The sequence below is a fragment of the Rissa tridactyla genome, chromosome 9 (assembly GCF_028500815.1).
Source record: "Rissa tridactyla isolate bRisTri1 chromosome 9, bRisTri1.patW.cur.20221130, whole genome shotgun sequence".
Classification (NCBI taxonomy): Eukaryota; Metazoa; Chordata; class Aves; order Charadriiformes; family Laridae; genus Rissa; species Rissa tridactyla.
The window spans coordinates 32944049-32961085 of NC_071474.1; the positions used below are offsets into that span (position 1 = coordinate 32944049).

The window sequence follows — 17037 nt, forward strand, 5'->3', positions numbered from 1 at the left end:
TAGGAAGAGCTACTGAATTTATCAAACTGATAAACGTAGCTGCATGCTGCAAGCTAAAATAATGCTACAATTTTTCTTTCTTATGCTATTTTTTAAATAAGCAAACCTCAGAGAACAGTAAAGAAATACAGAAACTGTAATTTTCTTCTAATAGTCTTTTTGAAAATTTATTAAACTATGGAAATGGTAGTATATTTAAAGATATGTTTAAGGGGTTGTTTATATCTAGGTGTTTTTCCCAAGTATCTCATGCCTTGTTTACTGATAAAGCATTTAATAAAATTTGCAAGCTGAAGGAGGGGACAAAGGCAGGGGAATTCTGTCATCTTTGCAGTTGTAACATTTGCAAGCCATGCGGCTCTCAAAGGGTGGTCCTGTGCATTTGCGCTAAGGTACTCACCCAGTTTCCATTCCTCAAAACTGATCTCTTCTATGCTCAAGTCTTCATTTTCTTTCCCTACTGTAGACTTGATTAGGTTTTTAAATATGGATTTATATTTTGTAAACCACTCTAGCTAAGGACCCATGACCGCTTTCTCTCACTTGAGGCTGTGTGCCTTCTTTTACCCCAAGCAAACTTCAAATTGCGTGCAAAGGCTCTATGAACAAGACCCGTTGGTATCAGCAGTTTATCAGTGTCTATTCTGATGAGCCTCTTGCACGTATCTTGACATTAGTTACGCCATTGTTTGTGTAATTTGTATTTTAGAGTTTTAAAAATGGGCATTCAATATCAATGCTTTGCAAGCAAGAGTAGAATAAATGAGGTTATACTGGATACTGGAAACAGTGATGTACTGTTATAGGAGAACATGAGAAAAGCAGGATTTAGAGCCTGAATGATAAGCAATATTGACCCTCTCCCTGTGATCCACACAAGTCTTTATTTATATAAAAGCATGCGCATGGCTGTTGCATGATCTTTTGTTCTTTTAGAGTACAAAAATGAGATTGATACTTCTGTATTTTCTGTTCTTGAAAGGATGTGAAATATACCCCACATAGTTGTTAAAATATAGTCTAAATTTTCTTAGCGGAGCGAGTACATTTTATTTGATTCTAGCATGCTATATATAAACAGAATTGATTTTTAAAGTTAAAAATTTTGTTCCTTTTATAAATACACTTATGAGATTTCATGTTTAGAAGCATTCAACAGTATTAATACTCTAAATTTTTTAAAATAACATAAATTGCTGAATTCTGCAAACACAGTATTCTATCAGGAAAATTAGTCTCTGTGTTCCGAGAATTTTCACCTCTGTCTTGAATTTTCTGATACTGACAAAACAATAACATAACAAACACTAAAGTAGACACTGTCCAAATATTGTGCTTTACAGCATAGAATATCTTACATACATTCTTTTTCTAAAGTACACTTCCAGCATTTGAAATTATTAAAAAAGAAAAGAGAAATTAATGCAAAACAAATCAAAACCTTCATTAGAAATTGGCACACAAAAAAACAATCATGCATGTGGAATATCATGTGCTGTTTTGAGGTTACTCTTTTCCTGTTTATTCTTGATTCTTAGCATTCCCTTGATTTCAAATAAAACACAAACATGCCTATATAAGTGGTATATAATGTTACACAGTGGATGTGGTTTTTTTCTTACCATATTTCTACTGTACATGAGAGAAAGCTGGTAATCTTCAGCTGAGGTCAAAGATTGTCATATCAATATGATATAAGAATTTCATTTTGTAAGTTATATTCCAGGAATGTAATTATATGATTGTTTTAAAATTTAATGCATGGTGATTATCCCAAGAATTGTCAAATTAGTTTAACACATACTGACAGATGGTTAGTGAGCAAAGACAAATCCATGAATAACCTGACACACTGATCAGCATTAAAATATCACATATCTATGCACTGTGAAAATGATTGCAAATTATATTAGCATTGTGTTTTGACAAAAGAGATTTCTTTCTGTTGGCACATACTTAATAACACAAAGATACCCTATCCTTACTATTCCTTCACTTGCACTATTCAGCTGAATATACTGCTAAAAATGGGTATTCTGTCACAGTACTAGCGATGCTGGAGGTTGAATAGCAACCAAATTCTATGCTTCTCTGATTTGACTTGAAAGTTAATTTAGTAATTTAATTTCTGAATATAGAAATGAAGTTACTTCTGCTTGCCAGTGATATTTATGGGCAAATATTTCCTTCTGTGCAGTTGTCTGTTGAAGGTGTTTCTCATTCATTTTCATTTACTTAAAATATAAAAGCTCTTTTTATAAACATTAGCATTACTGCCAACATAGAAAAGAAACAAGTTTATGAAATCTTATACACCCATTTATCACTTTACTACTGCATTTTATAAATAATAGATACACTTTTGTAACAAACCTGAATCATTTAAACATATAATTGAACTTTTATGTATTAGGCTTAATAAAATAATTCACTTATGCAAAATTCTCTGATTTTTGTAATGCAGGAAGACACTTCTGTGCTCTAATAGCATAATGGCTCAGAGATAAGTATTCTCTTTAATGGAGGGCTGCTAAGATGTGTATAGTCTGTACTGCTTTCAGGAAATGTTTATCTTCCTGATTCAGTCTTCATGAAACTCCACTCAGTTTAATTTCACAATATGTATAGTCCTCAGGGCAACTTCACAACCACAACACATGCTCCAGCCCTTCCGATATTGACAGGAACTTCCTAAAAAGTGTTGGGGCGGGGGGAGGACAAGAAAAAGGAGGAAACATTTTTTAGTAGACTCCTATGGATACAGCTAGAAGAAATTACTTGCAGATTAAAAGGAAAGCAATTTGTTTATTCAAACTAATGTACTGCTAAAAAAAAATATTAATTAGATTTAACTAGGGCTCTGAAAACACAGTTTTGGCTTTTTGGGTAAAAGGTTAGCAGCTGTTGAGAGTTACAGGAGTGTAGGCTGATGTCATTGCTCTTAACTTTTGTAAAAGACCTTCCTATCCTGTGTTCCAGAAGCGTGGACTGTGTAGCTACAAAAGGACATTAACAGTTTTAAATATTTCACGTTGCTCTCCGTGATGAGGGTCATAAATATGAAAACTTGAAAGTGCCTCCGGTAGAGGGCATTGCTGACAAAGGCATGCCAGTGCTAGCAACGGCAAATTCAAGCACTTCAAGCACAGAATGATTTGTGCAACCTGCTTCACTTGCCCAGGTACTGCCTTAGCCCTTTAGTCTGAAAAATTTTAGAGAGTTATTTCACAGGAGAGGCAACCAATATTTTATACAAGCGCAACTACGGTATTAATGCATCCTAATATATAATTTTTTCACAAAACGCATGATAATTTTGCAACATAATCATTTTTGTTTTGTCCATTATTCAGACAGAATTCTTCCTATCTCCAGGAAGAATTCCTATTATTTATTAGGTAATTTTTCTTATTACCTCTGTCCACTCGTTATTTTGAGCATCGTAGGACTCCACAGTATCCAGGTACGTATGGCCATCATAGCCCCCAACAGCATATAATCTGTCCCCCAGAGGACAAATTCCAACAGCATCCCGAGGCACGCTCAAGGGGGCCACTGTTGTCCAAGCATCTGTTTTAGGATCATACCTAGGATGTTTCATGATCAAAATTAGAAAAATACATTATAGAAACACATTTTAAATTATTTTCTCCTGTATTGTGGTTCAGTTTACACCATGAACTAGTATAGAGAATTATGAGTAACATGGTGAAATATTTAATTTAGCCACTAGAGGGGTCTTCAGGAACATGAAAAATGCCCATATTTTTGCTTTTTGATTACAGATTCTCCATTTCTATCACATTAAACAATCAATACATTTTGAACGTAAATGAGGCCTGAGGGAATGGCAGCATGGCCATTACTGGACTCAGCAAAGTTAATTTCAATATAGTCTTTTTTCTTTCTCCATAAGGATTTTTGTTTTCTCTTTCTTGTCAGAACTAATGTATTCAGAAAATTTCACTGTAAAAGAAGTTAAATATCTCGTATGGTCAATAAAAGTTTGTAACACAAGTTGTGTGGCAATATCTTACATCAGTGTTGATTTTATTTCTGATACGTACTCAGTCAATTTCCAATATAAATTCAAGTGAGTTTGAGGGTAGTTCCAGCTTTACACCATCTAACGGAGAACAAAACTTAGCCATTGTTATTCACAACAGGGAGTTGAATACTTGCTTAGTTTTCCTTTCTTGTCCCCAAATGACACAAGACTGTCAAGGGATACCCACGGCCCATTAAACAGCCAGAGGAGTTGTCCCCACTCATTATGTTCCCTTCTCACCCAGGGCTCAAGTGTTCTCTTGTCCTCCCACATTGTGCCACTTGCCACCACAGTGGCAAAGCAACATTTGACACACAGTGCTTCTGTTTCTGAAAAGAAGTGTCCAGTATTTGCATTTCCTTTACACTCATCAGTGGAGGACATAAAAATGGGATTAAATAAGGATCAGACAAATATTATTTTCATTTTTAAAAGTAATTACTTTGAGAAACGTATATAAAGCCAAGATTTCACTTCTTACAGTTGAGTGCTACAAAAATCATTAAGCCAATGTATTAATATGCTGTTTAGTTTTTAAAGTGTGAATTCAAACTAAAGTGGTTTGCTTTGGTGCATGTTTACTTCTTTCTTTTTTTTTTCTTGTCAAATCAGACCCTTACCATATGTTTTAGCCTGATTTCCTATAGCGACATAGTTTCTTACAGAAACAAGGCTCTTTCTATCAGTCTTCTCCATCAGAAAATACCTGCAGTGTTACTACTGCCTGTTTGAGTAGGTGATATTTGTTATATTTTTAACCTTTCGGTCAGTACCAGCCAAGTTATTAGAGGAAGGTACAATTGAAAAGTATTTAGTTCTTACAATATGTGACGCAAGTAGACTAAACCTGGGGTTTGGCACTTGAGAAACAGAAGGGTCACGTGTTGAATTTGTCTTGTTAAGTTGTCTTTACCTGGTTCTTGGGAAGCTCAAACAGAAGGGGGAGCTGGGAGGAATTTGCTTCTGACAGTTAATTATTGTTATCACAAGAGTCCTGGAAATCTGCTCAAAAAATTATTTTTAAAAGCATAATATGTTTTACAAACATAACATTCCAATTGTGAAGAGGTTTCCCTTGCTTCTGTAAATTATTTTATATTTCCTTCCTGGAATATAAAATAAATAATAATAATAAAAAAAATCCCTTACCTTTCTACACAGTCGGAAAGTCGAGAACAGTGGTTGGAAGCAGGTGCATCGTGACCTCCCACAGCATATAAAAACCCATTGTACGTTGCAACACCAACACCGCCTCTTCTCTTTGACATCGAAGCACATATACTCCACTTGTTTGTGTGTGGGTCGAAACATTCCATTGATTTTAAGCAGGAGCTCCCATCTCGTCCACCAACAGCATACAGTCTGGGATAATTACCCACAAGAAGGCAAGCAATTTCAGTCTTTAGTCTCTCATTTTAATAGGAATTTTATTTGGTTAACTTCATTCAGACCACTTCAAAATTATCGTTATGCCCAGTATTTGCTATCTGACTGCTATGCTCTGGAACTTTGTTTGCACAAAGAGTTTTGCATGCTCTATGAAGGAAATCATATTCTTCATTTGCAGTGTAAATTTTCAAGCAGTCACGTATGAAAATTAAGTTTAAAAATGGATATCAGCTTCTTTAAATGTGAGCTATAGATGGAATTTAATTGGAAGATGCTACATATGTTTGAAACATGCCCTGTGACAGGCTTATGGAGCAGTTAACATCTTAGTATTGTATTAAGTATTTTTCCTATACTGTTAATTTGTAAAAGAATTTTAAGAATATAATTTAATATAGAAAACCTATGTCCAAAGTATATTAAATATTTGTTCCCTAATGTTTGTATTTAAGAAAATCTGCTGGACAGAAGTTACCCTACAGGTATGTCATCTTGCCTGTTCAGCCTAAAGGCACTTAGCAAACAACTGGAGATTTCAACCAGTTGATGCTGGGACAACAAGTAAGAATAAATGGTGGAAATACACATTAAGAAGCATGATGGGTTTGTGGGTTTTTGATGAGTGAATCAGCATCAGCATCAGCAGCAACAGCATCAGCAATGAATTTTGCTGAGCCTGAATTTCTTTTGTATTTCAAGCTAACTTGGATGCTGCTAGACTATATGGTAGCGTGCATACTGGATGTAATAGCAGATGTGTTTAGGTGTTGAGTGTGCCAATTGTTCAGGTCCCTTTCAAATCCTGGCTATTACCTACTGCCATGAAACTGAATTTATTTAGTGCAACTAATTAGACACCTAGGGAACATGTTGACTTGTCCAGAGTGTAAACCACCTAAAGCAGATCAGTTGAATTTTCTTGAGAAGTGCTTGCTTTTATCCAGTGATTGGAAAAATTTGTAGACCCCCCAATGTACGATTTAACTAGAAAATTCTTGACTACTGTTAGAAGAATACAAAATTTCTAGCTCACTCTTCTAATGTTTGTTTTGTTTTCCATAACATGCCTAGAAACATGGTAGTGTTTCCCATTCTCTAAGGAAAAGAACAAATACACCACTATTGACTGATGTTTTCAATAGACCATTTTTTGGTCAAAAAGTGTTGCTCCACAAAAGCTTAAAGTCTTTTTTGATGGAGTTGAATAGAAAGAAATACAGTGCAACTTAGGGAAACAGGAAAAGGAGCAGCATTCTGCTTGGTTAGACACAGCAGTAGCGGTCCAGCAAATGATGGACATTTAGTCTCAGCTTCCCCTGGTATGCCAGAAATTACATCACTAGACTAACAGACGTGATTTAAGCCAGGCTGGAGACAGCTTGTATTGGGAGGGATTGAGAACAGAGTCCGAATCAGGCTGGATTTCCTCTTTGACAAAGTGGTTTCCGGCATGTTGCTGTGGAAGGTACCAACAGGAGTTTCTGGTGAAGTTTATGCTGAGAACATTTCCTCTGAGATACAACAGGGACTTGAAGAAACAGTTCTGCCTCTCTTGGACTTTTGAGTTAATGATTAACGTCATGTCATATTTGAATGCAAAACCCTTACTTGTATGTGAAGAAGGTTTGCATTTGCAATTATCTGTTTGCTGACATCTTTCTTTCTGCCTTTTATCCTTCTCTTTCTCTGGAATTTAAGTGAACAGGGAAGCCAGTGATAGAGTTTCAGGATAAATGCAGTTGTCTGCCTGCAACTGTAATATTCCCAGCCCCTCCAAACTGTCATTGCTAAGAGCTTTCCACAAATTTAAATAAGAAGGAAGGTTGGCTCAAGCCATGGTCTCCAACATAACCTGGGGCCTTTTACAAGGCTTTTGTATTTCCAGCACCAGACTACGTTGCTGAAGAAGGAAAACAGAATTCTGGTAGGCATTAATTTATGAATTGTTCTTCCTCTTGCTAAAATACAACTGCTTTCAAATAGGAATTTACAAGAAGGTGTAATACACTGTTCAATACAGGTTGCACACTAGATTCATGTGTCTGTTCCCATGCAAAAGTGCTTGAGTGGCTTTAGTGTCTTAAGAGGATGTTTAAATAAGCTTTGAAAATCTTGTTGGGAAAACCAATGTATAGTGAACACATGACCTCAGTGTATGTAAGCAATAGATGAAGGAGAGAATCAATCTGGATAGGATAAGACTTCTAGATAAGACTTATAGAAGGCTGTTTATTACACTTGTCTTCCTTTCATTGAACACACCATATACCTTTAACCTTTTAAAAATTATTCTTGACTGTGAACTTGTGTTTTAAAGTTGTAGATGCAAGCAGGAGGTGTAAAATGTCAGAGGAATGACTTTGTTTCTGTAGAGGCTCTTTCAAATTGTGCTTCCTTAGACATACTGATTTTAAAATGTAAACATAAACTTGGAATATTTTTTTAAAGTAGCTGATCTTATATCCCCATAAGTTATATTCTAGGTAAAATTGTGATATGCATGTAATACCATTTTCCAATTGCTATAAGCTAAAAGGGCTGAAATATGTTTTAAAACATGACTGCAAGTTTGAAAATGATTTACCACACAACAGAGGAAAACCTTTTCTTTCTTATTTTCGTGCATTCCAATTTCTCTTTGTTTTCTTGAGGTGATTAATTACTATGAGATTGAAAAGAAAATTTAAGAAACTGTATTTCCAAGGAAGGAAGCAAATGAAAAACCAAAGAGAGATTTTCCTGGTGACATACTTGCTATTTAATGCTGCAACCCCTACGGTGCTTCTAGGGGTTGACATACTGGCAACGTAATTCCACTGCCGTGCTTGTGGGTCCCATCTTTCTACGGTATTAAGGTAACTCCATCCATCATGGCCACCAACAGCATACATTGGTCCTTCAAGCATTGCCACTCCTTAACAGATAGAATTAGGGACAAATTACAGTATCTAATAATTTCTGTGACCAATAGTGTATTAACTTCATACTTTAATTCCCTGTATGCAGATAAGCAATTTCAGCTGGTATTAAGCTATCTAAAAGCTGCCTTGTCATTTGGCAGAATAAACAAATATAAACAAAATACTTCATATACAGTGTTTTTCTGAATAAGCATTATCTTTTGCCAGAAGATTAGAGGAAAGCTGCTTTAGTTCTGATGTTCTCTTCTTGGACTTTTATCTCTTCCGCTTCTGCTGACCTTGTTCTGAATCAAATTTGAGCCCCTAAATGAGAAACAAATGCTGTTCTTTTAAAGAAAGGCGAAGATCAAGCCAGGCAATGAAAAATATTCCCAAACCAACCACCTATCCCTTATTCTGAGTGAGCTGAAGCTCTGTAGTCCTGCCAGCATGAAGCCTGAGTGGGTGGGTAGCTGGCTGTCCTTACTAGCTAAAGTACTGTTAACATTTTAATGCCTGTAAGGGGAACACACTTTTGGGTAAGAGCTGGCTTGTATCTGTTGTCCTTGAGGCAGAGGAGAGTGCACTTGGCTGTCTCTGCAAGGCTCTGTGTGGACATATCCTGTGTCATTGTCCTTCTCCGGAGAGAAGGGCTTTGGTGCCTCCCCTCTGGGGAGCTGCTGCTGCCGCTGCTGTTAGCTTCTTTTGTTAAGTAAGGCAAATTGTTTGAATCTGGCTGCTTAAAAGTTTTCTAATTCTGTCTTTTCAGTCCTAAATATACATGGCCTGATTTTTTCAGAAGTGCTAACTCTCCACAAAATCACAGAGAAGCTAATAGGAGCTGTAAGTGTAAGGCAGCTTTCCAAACCACTGATGCACAGATAGAAGCCTAACTTTGGGCACTCAAATTTACTGCTGTGACCTACTTGTTGGGTAGAATTATGCCCCTGAAATTGCTAGTTATAAAGACTTCAATGAGAATGATTTAATCTGTTTTGTCTTCTTTCTCTTTGCTACTTACTAGTATTTCCTTTTCTAAATTTGACAGACTAGCTGGTAAGAACCCTACTCTATACTTTCTCCACCAAGAGCTGGAGAAAGTGATATAGGCCACAAAGGTTTACCAAATAATTCTGGATCAATTTTTTCCTATTATTTATTAAAATAAAAGTAGTCTATGTCATTTGAATTTACGAATGGTTTCAAGCAATACCTGTTCCTGTAAACTAAAGAGAAGCCAGCTTTTTCATAAGAACTGTGATAAATAATTCAGAAATCATCATATTCCCTCCCTTACAGTCTCTTCAACTGTAAACTTATCCATATTTTTTATAGCTCCAGAAATAAATTCTAGATTTCATGTCCATATTATTCATCCATTGTGAATAATATTGAGGAGTATTGTGCAGTAAAGACCCATAAATACTAAGCCATGGCAGAGCTCTGTAAAACTCCCTGTAATTAAAACATTAAAATTTGTGAAGTTATACTTATTTCCTTACAACAATGTTTTCTTCAACGTGGGTAATTCTCTGATCTGATTTTCAGAGGTGTTTGGTATCTGCGGGCTTAAGTAATAATTTTTTAAAAAATCTGAAAATCAGATTGTTATTGTATTGCAAACTTATCTCTTGACCACTACATTGGAAGGAGAGTTGATTATTTTCACTGTTACTTAGATTTTGGAATCTTCTAAAAGCAAAATTAACTCTGCAAGGCCAGTGCAAGTTAGGTGAATACTAATAAACATCACTGGCATAAAATTATGGCAATAGGCAACTCTGTCTTTGAGAAATATCTTCTACAAATATTGCTGCATGTTATTTAATGCTTTAAAAAGTTATGTCAACAGTGTTTGTGTCAATAAAAATTAATTTGTACGCGATGCAAGGTATTTACAAAGAAAGAGCATGTCTTACCTAGGCCATGTCTGTGTGTTGACATAGGAGGCATTATAGTCCAAACTTTGGTGATAGGGTTGAAACATTCAACAATGTTAGAGGTTTTGAGACCGTCTCTTCCTCCCACAATATAGAGTTTGTTGTCAATTACTGCAACTCCAAATTGTAATCGCCTACCATTCATGGTACCAATTTGTATCCAACTGTTAGTCCTAAGGTCATACTTCTCAATTGTAGTGGTACCTGTTAAAAATGTAAGTATTGTGAGATAGCCATGGACGGATCAGTACACAGCAGTCAGTAGTCGGTACAAGCCAAAACATTATGAAATTGTAAAACATTGAAATTCTGTCTGTGGACCTTTACTGTGGCTCCCTGAAAACTTCAGTTACAAAAACCCTAATGAGAAAGCTGCATTAATTGCATGCATATATGATTGTCAAATTTATGAGAATAAACTGGGAGCAAGAGGATGCAGAATTAAATGCCAGCAAATTTTTTAATACTGACAATTTTGGAGATAAGGTAAATCTCTTAGTCATTTAACTACCATGAGAGTAGGTTTTTATGTGGTTTGTTTGTTTGTTGGGGTTTTTTTTAATTCCTTATGAATATGGTACCTCACAACTATGTACATGTTAACCATGTTTGTGCTTAAACCATTAATGATATGAAAACCTGAAAATGTAGCCATGTGTCTGCCTGCCTTGGCAGGACTTGGGTGTGCAGCTTCATCAATAGCTTGAATATTTTCCTCTTTATGATGGAGACAGGCAGAAGGCTGCATTAGTGTAAGTACACACTCTCTTCCCACAGGTAGCTTCCTTGAGGTTCACCTTTGCAGCTGCCTTGCAATAACTGCTTGACTGATGTAATATATAAGCTGTATTTTCAGTTTTTTCAGGTCATTGAACTTCTAGTAATGTTTTAACTGCAACTATTCATAAGGCCCTAGCTCTCTGCCATTCAAAACTGACACTTTTCCATGCACTGGCTCCTATCAGTCACTCAGCAGCTGTAATTGCTTCTTTGAGAGCTGGTTTAGCATAGTGGGGAGATGGCTGAGTAACAACTAAGGTAGAAGAGGCAATTGGCAATTGCACATGCAGTGCACCCTGGAGCTCAGCTTCAGCTCAACTGAAGGCAACCAGATGAGAAAAACAGGGCTGATTTCCTGCCTGTGCCTTGACTGGGATTTGAGATTAGAGAAGTAATATTCTGAGAATTACAATAGGCAGTTAGTGGCTAAGGAATAATTTACAACAGCAAAACAACCACGCAGTAAAGCAGAAAAGAAGGGTAGCATTTGCTTTAGAGACGTTTTCACAAATAGGATCTGCTAGAGATCATCTGCTATATTCAGTAAATTGAGTGAAATAAGAGCTTATCTCATGATATATTTTTTCTCCACTACCTGCTTTTCCAGTTGCATAGACTAGGAAAGAAACTACCAGATCATCCATCTGCAATAAAAGAAAGAATTTCTACTTTTTCCTCTTTCCTGTCATCTTTTATTCTGAGCAACTGGATTTCATTGACTGCTCTTTCCGTTTTGTTAGTCTGTTTGCTCTTCTTTGCTTTGATTCCTTCTCATTTATTCTATGCTAATATGCGAGTGCCCCAAAGTTCTCGGCCTCAAAAGAAGTATCTTGCACGCTGACTAAAAACCAGGAAAAATACATTAAGGTATACAGCATGTTCATACACACCCTGTAGGCTGTAATTTTTACAGAGGCTGGAAGGTGGGTTTTGAAAGTTAATGTGGTTTAGGCACATTCATATTTTTCAAAACACCAGCCCAAAAGTGGTTCTTTGATCTTCTTTTGATCATTTGAAGTTGAGATTTGACTTCATATACCACCTGTGATAAGCACAAAGCCAAATCTGGCATTCCCTGAGAGTTTTCTTTATCACAGAAAGAGTATTATTGCCAGAGGTGGTAGTTACTCCCTCCTCAGAGCTGTTCTTCCAGTGCATCATAGTTTCTTCAGTGCTGTTTCCTTTATCTTACAATCCAGCACAGGTTCAAAGTATGAGTCAGAGCTGTACAGGACAGCAGGGAGGAGAGGAAGTGCTGTTCTTCTTAACCATCAAAAGGCAAAAGTTGAAACAATTGGCTTTATTCCAAAGTAATAAGTAAAAGAGGCACCAACAGGAAGTGCAGATGTTGACTGAAATAGCCCTTTCTGTGCATAACCTTTATTGAGAAAAAACTATTAGAAAATGTTATTCCTATTTTGGTAGAAGTTAGTTTAAACATAACCTTGGATTCTTGGTTGTTTTATATAATTCATAAATAATCAGTATCACTAATGATACTATACTAATTGCTACAGTTTAACTTCATTTTGCTAAATTGTCCTAGGAATGAGTGTTTTCATGTTGTGATGCCGATGAATGTGTATTTTGCGCTTGATTTGATTGCATAGAGATAGTAAGGTGGCACTGCAAGATCTCTCACATAGGAAAAATCAGTCATCAGCAACTTTTTGCGAACCATGAAATGGATTAGCTTCTTTGTGATTCTATTAAAAGTGAACTCACACAGCTAAAAGTAATACTGTTCAGCAAGTTGCTAGACTTTAAACTAATTATAATTCTTTGGCTCCAAGCTGTGGGTTTGAAGTTCAGGTTCCTGTAGAAAATGATTTAATATACTGCCTACTAAATAGAACAGTGTAATGTGTAAAACTGTAAGCTGATTGCAGAAGTGAAAATCAAATAATAAAAACTGGAATACATTTATAACATTTAACTTTCAGCTACAAACCTGAAAAAAAACTGTGTATGAAGTCCTGAAAAAAAGTTGCACATACTGTCGCACTCATGAAAAAGTGCAAATCTTTCCATCTGAAATTTTATAATAAGGATTGATAAGTGTTAGCTAACAGTTCTCAATAGTTCAGTAATGCTTTTTGGTTTTATTTTCCTCTTTAAAAATTTTTCCAGCCTTCTAACTTCTGTCAAAAAATGGAGCACAGGGTTCTAAAACAACAGTAAACGAATCTTGAAATATTTTTTAATATTTTTTTTTTCTTCTGATTTGTAAAGTCAAACTATACGCACAAGTTCTTACAAAACTTAATTTTAAAATCACCATCTGAATCAAACTTCTTTAGTCTGCACTTCAAGGTGCATGTATTTTTACATTTTGTAAAAATTATACATTTTGTATCATTTACAAACGTATGATCCTTGCAAGAAGATTTCTGTTTTCCTAACAGGAATCTTTAAAAATAATTGTCATATATTCTCTGGCTATCTGTAATACACGTAACTAATACAATTAAATTAATTTCTGAACCTACCTTTAGTGGCATCCATACCTCCTACAGCATAAAGTGCACCCACTGTCGATTTTCTAGGCTTAGTTCGAGGACTCTGCATCATGGACCGTCTTTCTGGTAGAAGATGGTACTTCATAGCCTCCATAAGAAGTTTCTGACACTCTAGGTCGTCTGCAAACATTGGACTATTTTCTAGATCAGCTAGTAACTAAGAAATGAAAAGTGAGGATATTATGTATATCTAAATCATTAAAATTGTATGTACTTCAGTAATTAAAGTATTTGTAGCTACAAACGCTCATTTTTACTTCACCTCTGACTTGAGCTTTGCTGAAAACTGCTTTAATGCAAGCAAAACAATACGAAGGTAGCAAAAAATGTATTTAAATATGATGTCTTTGCTTTATTTTTTTCTGAATGCAGAACTCCTTTTGATGTGAGTGTAAGCAAATCTAACATAGTGTTGGGCATCTCTGTGAATATTAGAATGTATTAAATGAGGCATATATTTGAAATTAAGTAGATAAAGTTTTTTGATACTTAATCCAAAGTTGAATATTTGCAGCTTCAGTCATGGAGATTCATTAAGTAGCTGTAGTGTCCTGACAGTCTTGCTATTCCTCTAAGCTTTTCTGATGAGATATATAGATTCTTCTATGACACAGATACAACGGTGTTAGCTTGCTAGAAAACAGTATGTCCATCTCCGGAACTTAGGCGACGAAGTGTCTCTTTCAGTCTTAAAGGACAAATAATGTCAATGCTCAGAATAGTCATCAATAATCTGAGACCCTTTTGGGTTTATCTACTTGTTATGGCAATAAAGAAATAAGGATTGTGCTTTATCTGTCCTGCAGTTTGCTAAATCTAAATAAATATCTTTGCATGGTATCTAAGTTGCTGTGTTATTAGAGGGAAACTACTACCATCGCTATCCAAAAAAGAAACACTGTACTTTTGCAATACCCTTAGACTGACTTTTTTATAGAGGTAATTCTGAGCCCAGTAATTATATTGGCACTGTGAGATTTTTCTTCATCTGTCTTTACAAATAATAAACACACCTACTATAAACCAAAAACAAAAAAGAAAAAAAATGGGAAAACCACCAAAAAAACCCAACCAAACCCAGAACCTTTCCACAGAATTCTTCTCTCTGTTTAAATGATGGTTGAGGCAAGCATTTCATTTGGTAGCTCAGTTCCCTGCTAGCCCTTAACTTTCATACCTGGGGTGGAAGTAGAGGCAGTCTAATATAAGAAAGAAGCATTCCTAGGTCTCGTTGTCGGTTTTGCAAATCATGCCTCACCCACATCATTAACGCCTGGAATATGGCTTCTTCATCTGGAACATTGATGTCATCACTAGACAAGAGCTTTGCAATTTCATTAGCGGGGAGTAAAAGAAATTCCTGGTTTTTTATTACTTCTGTGAAGTGGTCCTGAAAAGAAAAAAAAAAGATTTCAATGCACTGACGATTTTCACACCTTGAAATAACATTTTCTTAGATAATGTAGGCTTTGCATATATTTCACTCCTGTTCTATTCTCGAGTAGAGGGAAATGCAATATATATTCTAAAGATCACTGAATCTCCTTCTGCCATTTAAGGGAGATTTTGGTTGCTCTTTGCTGCCTTACTCTTGGAGGACTGAAGAATAATGATCATGTTGGCGCTACCGTGCTTACGGATGTGTTTCTCAGGCTTCTTGTCAGTATGTCCTGTCTTAGGGATTTGCCCCTGGCGGTTTTGTCCATCAATGTGATCTTAACACTGCAGCTTAATAGAAAAACAATTTGAAGATATAATGTGTATCTTAAGAATGCCAAGAGGGCATTTAAATAAGCTGTCTAACTTCTGTTACAAACAGATTCAAAAGTTTTAAGCAAATTGCATTGAAACCTTCTAATCCTTTTGCAATGAGCTGTGCCAGATGCTGACTGTATGTCTCCACTCTTAGTAGCAGAAAATACAGCAAGGGAAATTAAACTGACTATTCTAACAGTACTTTTTGGGCAATAGAAAATTGGACAAGGTCCAACAAAGGCATATCAGTATTTCAGCTATTGCTATGATAAAACTCACCAGCTCCAGAAATGACCATGGATATTAAATCCCTAGAATCTTTCAAAGAATTATTTTTCATTAAAATAATATATTGTACAGTCAAGTTACAACAATATCAGAACTGATATTAAAATATATTAAGTATGCTTGCTTGTGCTAATTCCAAATGAAAAAAAAAGGAATTTTATTAACAGAGATAGGGTTTTTAATGCTGCTTGCAAAGAAATACATGTAGGAATTCCTGTCTGTATTTGAAATACTAATTACATTTACATGTAACATATCTTATTTGGGAACCAGATTGGAATACGGCAGACGAAGACATTTTAGTAACTGATAGTTGTATTATTTCTTTTTAATAGTTTCTTAGTTTTCCGAAACTCTTTTCAAGAGTACCAAGGATGTAAATATAGAAGTGTCAGTGGCTAAAGGAGATGTTAACTTTGCTCTGTTATGCATATCCTGCTTTGATATTTTGTGACATTCAGAGAATGGGAACAGGAAGGCCAGACCACGTTTAGTTACAAACATAGCACAAGATGTTTATCAGAACAAGCTTTATCTGCACGAAAAGATACCAGGCAGGAAACTGTTAATGCTTGCATCAATGGCTAAAGTAATTGAAGGGGAAGGTCTCCATTGTGTCTGTTTTTATTGAATGGATGTGGTGTTTATAGCTGATTATCTTCTGAAAATGTTTAAATACTACTAGTTCATTTGAATGGGCTCTGTATTTACAGTATGACTTGATAGTTCCCCTAAGGTACGCATTTCCAGGTGCTTGAGGTTGGCATGAAACAAACCAGAATGGTTTATTTGTCCTCTTCCACATGCTTCTGTGTGTATGCGTGTTATGTTCTCTTATTTTCCAAAGTTTTTTGGTTTTTTTTAATCAGTTCAAGGGTTTAAAAGAAAATTTTCTTTAAGGTTATGGCAAAGAGTTGCAGATTTCCTCTTCTGTCTCTAAACTGTCAGTAGCTGCAAACTCGGTAGGTGGTTTTATGACATGCAAGGTCCTCTTTGAGGGCAGTATTCTCAACCTCTGTTGCACACAGGTTACAGGAGGTGGTTCTCACAGTGGAAATGCTTCTGGTTGTTTTCAGGAAGACATAGTGTAAAACCTATACGCACAGGACTGCTGAGTCTCATAGGTTCACCATGATCCTTCACAGTAGACAGTGGTCTTAAAGACCCAACTGTCATTTCGGTGACGCACAGTTTTAAAAAATAGTAAAAGTTTAACTCCTAGGGAAGACTGGAGGATTCAAATTGTTAAAAAAATCTAACCAAAAAAGGCCCTCTTATTGTCTGACATCATAAAATCATATGTCTAACCATATGATTTTATTTCAATTTTGCAGAAATCTAGACCATGAATTTTAAATGCTTAAAGTTGATGCCGAGTGCTAGGGCTGATGGGAGGAAAGAGGCAACAGCAGAGGGGG

General features: G+C 35.9%; 1 protein-coding gene across 3 annotated transcripts in view; it reads right to left on the reverse strand.

Annotated features, from left to right (window-relative positions):
• Positions 1-596: 596 nt before the first annotated feature.
• KLHL4 (kelch like family member 4) overlaps positions 597-17037 on the reverse strand; it is a 93345-nt gene continuing 76904 nt past the window's right edge. For all 3 annotated transcript variants that reach the window (XM_054215260.1, XM_054215259.1, XM_054215261.1), the window contains exons 5-11: positions 14754-14966; positions 13547-13733; positions 10257-10481; positions 8189-8351; positions 5198-5410; positions 3416-3587; positions 597-2691 (exon numbers count right to left, since the gene is read on the reverse strand). In XM_054215260.1, the coding sequence (XP_054071235.1) occupies positions 2632-2691; positions 3416-3587; positions 5198-5410; positions 8189-8351; positions 10257-10481; positions 13547-13733; positions 14754-14966 (1233 nt within the window). In that variant the 3' untranslated portion in view covers positions 597-2631. The remainder of the gene's footprint in view (positions 2692-3415; positions 3588-5197; positions 5411-8188; positions 8352-10256; positions 10482-13546; positions 13734-14753; positions 14967-17037) is intronic.